Raw genomic sequence first — 10,977 nt, forward strand, 5'->3', positions numbered from 1 at the left:
ACAGAAGCCATGGGCGAATCCAGTTGTAAAATTGTATGGGTGCATAATGTGTGTAAAATGAATCAGTGGCTTGCAATAATGATAATGTTCTATGTTTTCTAGTAATTTTCTTTCATTTTTAGTTTATAAAACAATAAAATTCTGAAAAAAATACTGGGTGCACAGGCATCTAATGCTTTGAGGCGACTCGCGAGTCGAGAGTCGAAAGACAGTAAAAGTGAGACTGATTTTAGATTTTTTATCTCTCCAATACTAACCCTAAATATTTTTTAACACATAGGGCGGCCCCTGTCCATTTGGTTTTGTCCATTGGCTTTGGACGTATTTAGGTGAAGTCCATTTGACAGAAATATTTCGGGCGAATTTGGACGTAGTCCATATGGATTTGGACATAGGCCGCTCCATAGACATGTGTCCATTGACATTCCTAACTTTGGCTGTGGCTTCGCCACTCACGGCGTATACAACACTAATGTTTGGTTTAATAACTAGAGGTCATATATCTCAAAGAAAAAATTGGCCTTTTGTCAGAGATTCTTAGTTTAAGTGACTATTGCATGAAACTAATATTACATGATGAGTTTTAGGTTTAAGAGGATTAGGATTTCGGTCCGATTTGGTTTAATAACCAATATATCATCCAAGATAATTATTTGCACGCTGTAACAAAGCTTTCTCTTTAGTTATGACCTCTTTTTGAGCCCTAGGTGAAAAAGCTTTATTCTATTTACTCAAATTCCCAGCCATACCTGCAAACCAAATGAGCCAAAATCAGAAACTAAAACAATAGTAGACCACTTGAGACTGTAAGTACAATTTAGGATAACTTTTACCAACCTTTTTTCACCGGATCTGTATTTACTTTTTTAAAAGTAAGCTATATATTTCACAGGATATGTATTTACTTTTTTTTTTTAACATATGACATGAAGATTCACAATGATTATCTGGGCATTTTAGGCCCAATAATGCTGGCTAGCCCATTTACATTCTTCTCGGGATGTATTTTCCCGCAAAATGAACTGGGAACAGAGCTTCTTTACCACCGTGAAAAGGGGAGAGCACAACCCTATAAAGAGCGAGATTTTCCTTATCCCCCAAAGACGACGGAACGTTCGCCGCAGTTCTACTCCGACGTCAGCCTCTAAGTCAGAGTGAGCTCCTTAATTTCTTAATCTAGGGTTCCTTGGTATAAGGCGGTTGCTTTTAGGTTAGGGTTCTTACTACTTTAATCCTTTATTATTCCAAATGTTCAAAGCAAAAGAATGGCCCTAATAATATGTATTCTTCTTTATTAAGGAGGAGACCCACGAAGATGAATCTCACAATTAAACGGCGTTACAGAGACTTGGATCAAAGGGACTACTTCCTCAGACCCAACACCTTCCAGTGTCATTCCGAAGTTCTGGACCACGTGTCCATTCTGTTCCGTGTGTTACAGATTACACAGAAGCTCTGTCTGCAAACAGACCAGATGTCGATCTTTGCAACAAGGAGTTCACCGCGCGTGAGAGACCTCTTCAAGGCCTTTCATCTAAGGATAGTACCCTTAAAGGGGTGCTGAGTCAAATCCTCCGTGAAACACAGCAGAGACACCCGGTTGCTCCTTCCAGTTCCGTCCAAGCTTTTGGACAACGTGTCGAAACTGTGGGTGTAGACATCGTTTTCTTAGGGTGTATCTCGACAAATGGTTCGTTTGTCCGAGTTGCAAGGAGGAAACCATTGCAATGGAAGTCCTTTCGAGTTCAGGTGAGGTTGTGTTCAACAAACAGTTCGAAGATTTTAGATCCCACTGTAAAGAAAGAGGCCATCTGTCTCTTGAAAAGCAAAGCTCTCCTGCTGTGAAGGTTGTTGGTGAGAAGAGAAAGAGGGAAGAGTTTGCTGTTGATCTGAAGTTTAACGACTTTGATAAGCTGAGGAAGAAGCAACTTTGCAGTTGGACAAGGTTTGGGCTCTCTATGACACAACAAAAGATAAGGTTCCTAGACAGTATGCTCTGATCAGGAAAGTTTTTTCAGTTCCTTCTTTTTGGGCTTAGGATCACATATCTAGAGCCAGATCCTGATGATGAGAACGAGATCCATGGTTTGAACAGGACTTGCCTGTTTCTGCTGGTAAGTTTCAGACTTGGGAGTTCTGTGAACACAAAAGACCGTTCATTATTCTCACATGTTACCCACTTCAACGAAGGAGGAAGCAACGACCCTGGTCATTTCACTGTTCATCCAAGGAAGAGAGACCTGGGCTCTATTCAAGAACTGGGATATCAACTGGTCTTCAGAGCCAGATTCTCACCGCAAATATGAGTATGAGTTTGTGCAGATTTTGCAGATTATTGCACTTATGGAGTTGGTGTATCTGTTGCATCTTGCATAAAGCAAAAGGCTTTGCAAGCGTCTTCTTTCGTATGGGAACCTGTGATACCGACAAGTTTTGCATGTTACCTCACTGTTTGTACCGATTCTCCCATAGGATCCCTTCCTTCGAAACTGACTGGAGTTGACGTCAAAGGTCTGCCAAAGTATGCTTACGAGCTGGACCAAGCTGCGTTACCTGCAACAATCGAAGAGGTAACGTCCCTTCACATCTATTAGCAGACTATGCACCTCCAAAGCCAGAGGCTCTCTGCTTCCTATAAACGGAAAGGTTTTTCAAACTGGTCAGATCTGGTCATTACGTCGGATGTGATGACAACATGCCTAGGGACTACTGTAGGATCATAGATCAGTGTGACTCAAGTATTTGAGCAGGCTCCAGTTTACAAAATAATCTCCTTTCGGTTAAAGGCTAAGGCCTCTCCCTGGGAAGTCATCCAGTGGGGGAAAAGAAAATGCCTGTTGGTGTGGAACTTTCTTGGTGTCTAAAGTTCATGTAGCACTCGCTCCAAATAAACTTTTCACATCTGATGGTAGTGCCTGGAACCTCCACGGAAGGAGATGAATATACCATTCTGCCCAAGACTGGTCAAGTGTGGGCGATACACAGATTCTGGACTGGTTGCCTTGATGAAACCTATGAGGAACATGTCGTTGTGGAAGTTCTTGATGACGACGACTTGGACTATAAGGTTTTAGCGTTGGAGCCTGCGCTGCAGTTTAATGAAGATGAAGGGGAGAGAGAGTGTTTAGAGCAGCTGAGAGTAGGCCACGTGATTTTGATGATGGGGATGAGGCGATATTTACAATCCAAAGTCGAAAATGCTGAGATTCTCTCATCAGATTACTGCTTCCCGGTGTGAACAAGGAGATAGATGGAGAGTTGAAAGAACTTTTTGAACTTGACTCTAGCAGTACCTGTTATTGTGAGGTTTTCAAGAGCATTGAGCATTGAGAAGGATAAGTCCCTTTTGGTTAGCTTTTTGGTGCATTCTGACTCTCAAGGTTTGTTCTTGCTTTAAAGATCTAAAACCCTTAAAACTTACTTAAGACTGTATCCATGGGATATGTACGTTTTCTTTTATTGGTTCAAATCCATGGAAACTCATGAATCTTGAGATGGTACGTAGGAAAAGAGCAGTAGTTTAGATTAGACTGAGAAACAAACTGATCTTTCTCCATGGTTAGTTACTAGCCATTTGAGTTCAACAGTAGGTTTGTCTTGTTCGTTGTTATCACGCTTCCTTCTTGCATTATATGAAATGAGCTGAAGTAATCTCAACGTTGGCCTTTGTGTCATCTCTCAGCAGCTTTTATCCATCATCATGTGATCCTGATATAGTTTTTTTTTTTAAATTACCCAAGATTTGTCATTTTTACTAAAAAAAAAATCCAACCAACAAAATTTAAGACAAACACACAAACTCAAATTCATTCATGAAACAGTCCACTTTCCAAAATACGGATCTAAAGGTTTGAAACTATTGATCAAATGTATCAACAAACTGCTCATTTGTAAGTGCAAGACAGAAGTTCAAGACTTCCTCGCCTCCAACAGAAAACAATCGCAAGTAAGAAAAAACACACATTTTCACTGCAAAGGAAAGGTCTCCTGGTTTGAGCTGTGCTGTGAATGTTGGTGAGGAACAGAAGAGGATTCAACTATAATGGAGATGCAGAACCCAAGAAGATTCAGGATGGGAGAGAAGCAACTCCATGAGTTTAGTTGTTCTCAAGAAACATTGCCGAGGAAATCTTGAGGTGGATAAAAACTGTGAAGATGTTATTGACAAGGCTTTAGACAGTATAGAAAGAAGAGGATTATAATTGAATCAAGAGTACTAAAAGATCTCTGTCTTAAACTTCAGGATTCAGTTTTATGAATACATGGATACAAATAATTGTACATGAACACGACAAAATCTATATAAATGCACATAAACAGGTCTTTTCTTATTTACGTACAGAATATGAATGGATTCATCAAGCGGTTTTGCAAACTAGGTGCACCAGTGCCTGAACCTTGCTCCACTGTCTGAGCCTCATCCTCTCCCGCTTGATCGTATGAAGACAACTCGACCTGGTTCATGTTCCGAACAAAGACAGTGAAAGCATGGAAATGCTCTGGAGAGAAGAAAAGAGCTCCCATTCTCTGGTAAGTAAACAGATCAATTCCCACCTCTCATCCTTCAGATTCTCAACGATCTCTCGAACCCACCAGAGACAGAAGCAGCCGAGTTTTGCCCTGACACAACCACTCCTTGTTTCTTGCACGACGTTTTGATGTCTGCAAGTAACGACTCAGGGCTAGAGAGAGAAGCCAGTGATTGGTGCTCGTCTGATAGATCCATTCCAGGTATTATCATCCACAAGATTCTTCGCAAAGATCTCCGCGATTGCCTCGTACCTGTCGTGACCGTTAGAGCCGTAGAAACCAGCTGTAACTCAGAAGGCTGAGATCTCAGCTTGTTCCATCGGTGCAAGAGAGGTAACTTCCCGCTTATCGACACACCACTTCCGCTGAACGCTGACGAAGCAACGGAGAGGACTCGGTCCGCATGGGACGTGAGTAGAGACGAGTACCAAGCCAAGAAGAAATCACCATACTGAGACTCCCAAGACCCTCCGTCTGAGAAGAAGGGAGTTGAATGAGGCTGTTGATCGTAGGCAGGAGCATCGTGTGGACCGCCGAGTCCCCAAAGGGGGTTCCCTGAGGACTCAGCGTACTGTTTAAGAGCTGAAAGCATGTGTTTGTCGTAACACTGGAACTCTCCTGCACCAGAGAGGTTAGTCTCGTGTTGATGAGATGGATACTTTAGCTCCCGTCTGGTCCCATACCTAATGTGACTCCCTGTAAACCATAAGAACAAAAAAAATCAGAAACTAACCAACCGGTAAACTACTTCAGATATGAGCCGGTTCCCAACTTTGGAACTGATAACCGAAATAACCGAACCAAACCAAACCGAACTTTCCAAATAACTGAACGGATCCTTAACATCTGGAACAAACCGAAAACAGAACTTTCTAAACACCTTTGAACCGAAACAAAACGGAAACCCAAAAAAACGAATGCTCAGGGTTAATACTGAGAAAGCAAATGCAAAACAAAGAAGGATTAATACCGTGATAGTGTTCCCCATGTAGTCTGAGAAAGCAGACTTGAAGCTCTCGCAGAAGCCACCATAAACCTCCATAGGAGTCTTCCCATCAAGAAGAGGAACATCATCAACTCCAAACGACAAGCAATCTCTGTAATGTTTCCCATATCTGTCTGTAAAATACATCCCAGGCTCAGCTTCACCGATCTTCACCACCCAGTCAGGGAGACCAATCTCCGCGTCTTTGGAAGAACCGTGGAAAGAGAGAGACGCGTGAAGCTTGAGTCCAACCTTCTTAACAATCTCCGCCACGGCTAAGTACCCCGACCAAATCGTATTTCCCGGCAGCTTCTCTCTCGACGACTCCCCAGAAGACAGGTATAAAGGCGGTTGCTTTAGGTTAGGGTTCTTACTACTTTAATCCTTTATTATTCCAAATGCTTTCAAAAGAATGGCCCTAAATAATATGTATTCTTCTTTATTAAGGAGGAGACCCACGAAGATGAATCTCACAATTAACGGCGTTACAGAGACTTGGATCAAAGGGACTACTTCCTCAGACCCAACACCTTCCAGTGTCATTCCGAAGTTCTGGACCACGTGTCCATTCTGTTCCGTGTGTTACAGATTACACAGAAGCTCTGTCTGCAAACAGACCAGATGTCGATCTTGCAACAAGGAGTTCACCGCGCGTGAGAGACCTCTTCAAGGCCTTTCATCTAAGGATAGTACCCTTAAAGGGGTGCTGAGTCAAATCCTCCGTGAAACACAGCAGAGACACCCGGTTGCTCCTTCCAGTTCCGGTCCAAGCTTTTGGACAACGTGTCGGAACTGTGGGTGTAGACATCGTTTTCTTAGGGTGTATCTCGACAAATGGTTCGTTTGTCCGAGTTGCAAGGAGGAAACCATTGCAATGGAAGTCCTTTCGAGTTCAGGTGAGGTTGTGTTCAACAAACAGTTCGAAGATTTTAGATCCCACTGTAAGAAAGAGGCAACATCTGTCTCTGAAAAGCAAAGCTCTCCTGCTGTGAAGGTTGTTGGTGAGAAGAGAAAGAGGGAAGAGTTTGCTGCTGATCTGAAGTTTAACGACTTTGATAAGCTGAGGGAAGAAGTGAACTTTGCAGTTGGTCAGGTCTGGGCTCTCTATGACACAGCAGACAAGGTTCCTAGACAGTATGCTCTGATCAGGAAAGTTTTTTCAGTTCCTTCTTTTGGGCTTAGGATCACATACCTAGAGCCAGATCCTGATGATGAGAAACAGATCCAATGGTTTGAAGAAGACTTGCCTGTTTCTGCTGGTAAGTTCAGGCTTGGGAGTTCTGAGAACACAAAAGACCGTTCACTCTTCTCACATGTTACCCACTTCAACGAAGGAGGAAGCAACTCTGGTCATTTCATTGTTTCCCCAAGAAAAGGCGAGACTTGGGCGTTATTCAAGAACTGGGATGTGAACTGGTCTTCAGAACCAGATTCTCACCGCAAATATGAGTATGAGTATGTGGAGGTTTTGCAAGACTATTGCACTTATGGAGCTACTGGTGTATCTGTTGCATTCTTGCATAAAGCAAAAGGCTTTTCAAGTGTCTTCTTTCGTATGGGAACTGGTGATGATGCCGACGGGATTTACACTTTCCCTCACAGTTTGTACCGATTCTCCCATAGGATCCCTTCCTTCAAACTGACTGGAGTTGACGTCAAAGGTCTGCCAAAGTATGCTTACGAGCTGGACCAAGCTGCGTTACCTGCAACAATCGAAGAGGTGACCGTCCCTTCACATCTATTAGCAGACTATGCACCTCCAAAGCCAGAGGCTCTCTGCTTTCCTATAAACGGAAAGGTTTTTCAAACTGGTCAGATCTGGTCATACGTCGGATGTGATGACAACATGCCTAGGGACTACTGTAGGATCCATAAGATCAGTGTGACTCAAGTATTTGAGCAGGCTCCAGTTTACAAAATAATCTCCTTTCGGTTAAAGGCTAAGCCATTGCCTGGGGAAGTCATCCAGTGGTGGGAAAAGAAAATGCCGGTTGGTTGTGGAACTTTCTTGGTGTCTAAAGTTCATGTAGCACTCTCTCCAGATAACTTTTCACATCTGATGGTAGTGCCTCAGACCTCCACGGAAGGGGATGAATATACCATTCTGCCCAAGATTGGTCAAGTGTGGGCGATACACAGATTCTGGACTGGTTGCATTGATGAAACCTATGAGGAACTTGTCATTGTCGAAGTTCTTGATGACGACGCCTTGGACTATTATAAGGTTTTAGCGTTGGAGCCTGCGCTGCAGTTTAATGACGATGAAAGGAAGAAGAGAGTGTTTAGAGCAGCTGAGAGTAGGCCACGTGATTTTGATGATGGGGATGAGGCGATGTTTACAATCCCAAAGTCGAAAATGCTGAGATTCTCTCATCAGATTACTGCTTCCCGGGTGAACAAGGAGATAGATGGAGAGTTGAAAGAACTTTTTGAACTCGATTCTACAGCAGTGCCTGTACTGTGAGGTTGTTATGTATGAGGCAGTAAGGCCACCGATTATCTATCAGTATCAGAGGAAGAAGAGAAGGGCACGTGAAACAGAGGAGGTACAGAGCGTGACTGAGCAGAACGCGAGTGAAGCGAGTGGGAGTGGGAAAGGCGTGAGGCAGCATGAGGTTGAGGAAGAGAGCACGTGAGAGGAGAGAAGGGAATAAGAGGAAAAGGGGACGAGAGGATCGTTAGCAACAACCTTGGAGGAGCACATGGGCTGTTGGCTGACGTGGAAGATGCTTTTGCTTTTATATAAATATTAGTAGACTCTATGAATAAGTTATCGAGAGAGAGGATCGATCTAGTGTGTGGGGAGAGAGAGACTCCTTTGTAAAACTCTATCCATTGTATTGCTTGTTGCGGAAGTAATACAATATCTTGCTTTTACTCTCTTTTACATACAAGTCGTAACAAACTTGGTATCAGAGCTGTTTACGATGGGACCGAAGAAGAACGATGACAAGGTAGCAGAGATAATCCAACGTGACGATGAGAGGTATATCGCGATGGAGGGGAAGCTCTCGTCCATGGAGGAGAGGATGGACGAGATGATGCGGTTGATGGCGAGTGGGTTTGAGAGGCTCGAGCTTCGGAAGGTGGAGAAGACGGAGGAAACGGATCGGCGGGGAGAAGGGCCGATATCCTCCGATCTGACCCCCAACCCAAGCGACAGTCCCAAACCAGGAAGACTCCAGGGAGAATCGTCAGGGAAGGAGGTGATGAGAGAGCCGCGGAGTCCTTCCGGGGCTCGATACATGACGGAGATGGGTCCTGACTACGGATCGGCGGTGAGACAACCCTCACCATGGAGGTTGTCTGACGCAAGAGACGATCAGCTGAACCGGAGGGTAGAGGTTCCTCTGTTCAACGGCGAAGACGCGGAGAGCTGGGTGCTTCGCGTGGAGCAGTACTTTGAGTTGGGTGATTTCTCGGAGGAGGAAAAGCTGAAGTCGGTGAGGATGTGTTTCACCGGAGAAGCTTTGCCGTGGTATCGCTGGGAGAGAAACCGAAATCCGTTCATGAGTTGGGAGCAGATGAAGGTACGTGTGTTGGAGCAGTTCACGACGGGAAGCGACAACAGCGCCGGTGAACGCGTGCTTCGACTCCAGCAAACCACCACCGTGCGTGAGTTTAAGCGCGAGTTCATCGCGTTGGCGTCAAACGCTCCGGAGATTCCAGATCCCATTTTGGAGATGGCGTTTGTGACGGGGTTGAGACCGCAAATCCAGGCTGGAATCAAGTTGATGGGGGCGAGAGGGTTCGGGTTGCAGAGGGTGATGGACGTGGCGAAGATGTTGGAGGATTGGGCTGAAGGAGGAGAGACGACGGAGGAGCCGCCCGATCCGACGTTGAAGACGGGTCGCTCTTCTGAAGGAAAAGGCCAGGCCCAACTGAACAAATCTGCTCAAGGCCCAGCGAAAGCCCATTACCCAAACAAGAATCGGAGCCCACAGACAAAAACGACGGCGTCGAATAATACCGGAACCAGACCTAATCACAATCGAGTGAAACCCCCGTTCCGCCGTCTAACACCTGCGGAGGTCGCGAGATACAAAGCCGAGGGGCTCTGCTTCAGATGTGACGATAAGTACGTGTACCCACACAAGTGTGCACAACCGGAGTTGGTGGTGATGATGTTACTTGATGACGGAAGTGAGTTGGATGTGTCTAACTTCTCGGCGGAGCTGGAGGAGGGGCAGACGGAGGAGGACGTGGAGGTAGCGGAGATCTCCATTAACTCCATCGTGGGCATCTCATCTCCTAGGACCATGAAGTTACGTGGCATGCTATCAGGAAGGGAGGTTGTAGTGCTGATCGATAGCGGCGCCACGCATAACTTCGTGTCACAGAAGATGGTTACGGAGATGAAACTGGCTACTGATAGCACTCGCGGCTATCAAGTGCTGACAGCAGGAGGAATCACGTTCAGAGGAGGAGGAGTCTGTCGTGAGCTGGAGTTGGAACTACCTGGATGCACGATCACGTCAAGCTTCCTGCCGTTGGAGTTGGGGGGAGCTGATGTCATTCTGGGCATCCAGTGGTTAGAGACATTGGGGAACACCAAGGTTAACTGGAAATTGAAGATAATGAGGTTCAAGTTGAGAGGAGTTAAGTTTGTTCTTCAAGGCGACCCTGGTCTCTGTTGCTCAGAAGCTTCACTCAAATCCATCATGAGGGCAGCAAAAGACGACGGTGAAGTTATGATGGTTGAGTATAATGGGATGTCCTTGGAGGGGGAAAAGCGAGCAGAACCGACGCCTACTCCACCACAGTTGCAGAGGGTAGTGGAGGAGTATGCAGAGGTGTTTGCGGATCCAAAGGAGTTGCCTCCATCAAGGGGAAAAGAACACGCGATTGTACTGCAAACTGGCTCAAGTCCTGTGAGCGTTAGACCCTTCCGGTACCCACAGGCACAACGCGAAGAGATAGAGAAGCAAGTGGCCAGTATGCTAGCTGCAGGAATCATTAGAGATTCTAACAGTCCCTTTTCCAGTCCTGTCCTGTTAGTCAAGAAGAAAGATGGAAGTTGGAGGTTCTGTGTGGACTACAGGGCTCTAAACAAGGTGACGATTCCTGATTGCTACCCCATCCCAATGATCGACCAACTTCTCGACGAACTGCAAGGAGCGGTGATCTTCTCCAAGTTAGACTTAAAGTCGGGGTATCATCAGATCCTTGTAAAGAGTGAAGACGTGCAAAAGACCGCATTCCGTACGCACGATGGCCATTATGAGTTCCTGGTAATGCCTTTTGGGTTAACCAACGCCCCTGCAACATTCCAGTCACTCATGAATGAGCTGTTCCGAAGCTATTTGAGGAAGTTCGTGCTGGTCTTTTTCGACGACATTCTCGTCTACAGCCAGACGGAGAAGGAGCATGAGGAGCATTTGCGTCTGGTAATGGAGGTGTTGAGGGAGCATAAGCTTTATGCAAACCGTAAGAAGTGCGAGTTCGGGAGCAGTTGCATTGAG

The 10,977-nt window shown here is 45.4% G+C and overlaps 1 protein-coding gene and 2 pseudogenes across 1 annotated transcript; 2 read left to right on the forward strand and 1 right to left on the reverse strand.

The window, feature by feature from the left end:
- The first annotated feature begins 1,727 nt into the window (after window positions 1-1,727).
- Window positions 1,728-2,622, forward strand: LOC130502263 (uncharacterized; annotated as a pseudogene).
- Window positions 2,623-4,407: 1,785 nt separating this feature from the next.
- Window positions 4,408-5,873, reverse strand: LOC108845585 (inactive beta-amylase 9-like; annotated as a pseudogene).
- On the forward strand, window positions 5,736-8,392 carry LOC130502264 (uncharacterized). The gene is made up of 2 exons (XM_056997039.1): window positions 5,736-5,875; window positions 5,963-8,392. Exon 2 carries the CDS (start codon window positions 5,979-5,981, stop codon window positions 7,977-7,979), a length of 2,001 nt encoding a protein of 666 aa, XP_056853019.1. The 5' UTR covers window positions 5,736-5,875; window positions 5,963-5,978; the 3' UTR covers window positions 7,980-8,392.
- Window positions 8,393-10,977: the final 2,585 nt, after the last annotated feature.

Source organism: Raphanus sativus, unplaced genomic scaffold (genome assembly GCF_000801105.2).
Source record: "Raphanus sativus cultivar WK10039 unplaced genomic scaffold, ASM80110v3 Scaffold0475, whole genome shotgun sequence".
Taxonomy (NCBI): domain Eukaryota; kingdom Viridiplantae; phylum Streptophyta; class Magnoliopsida; order Brassicales; family Brassicaceae; genus Raphanus; species Raphanus sativus.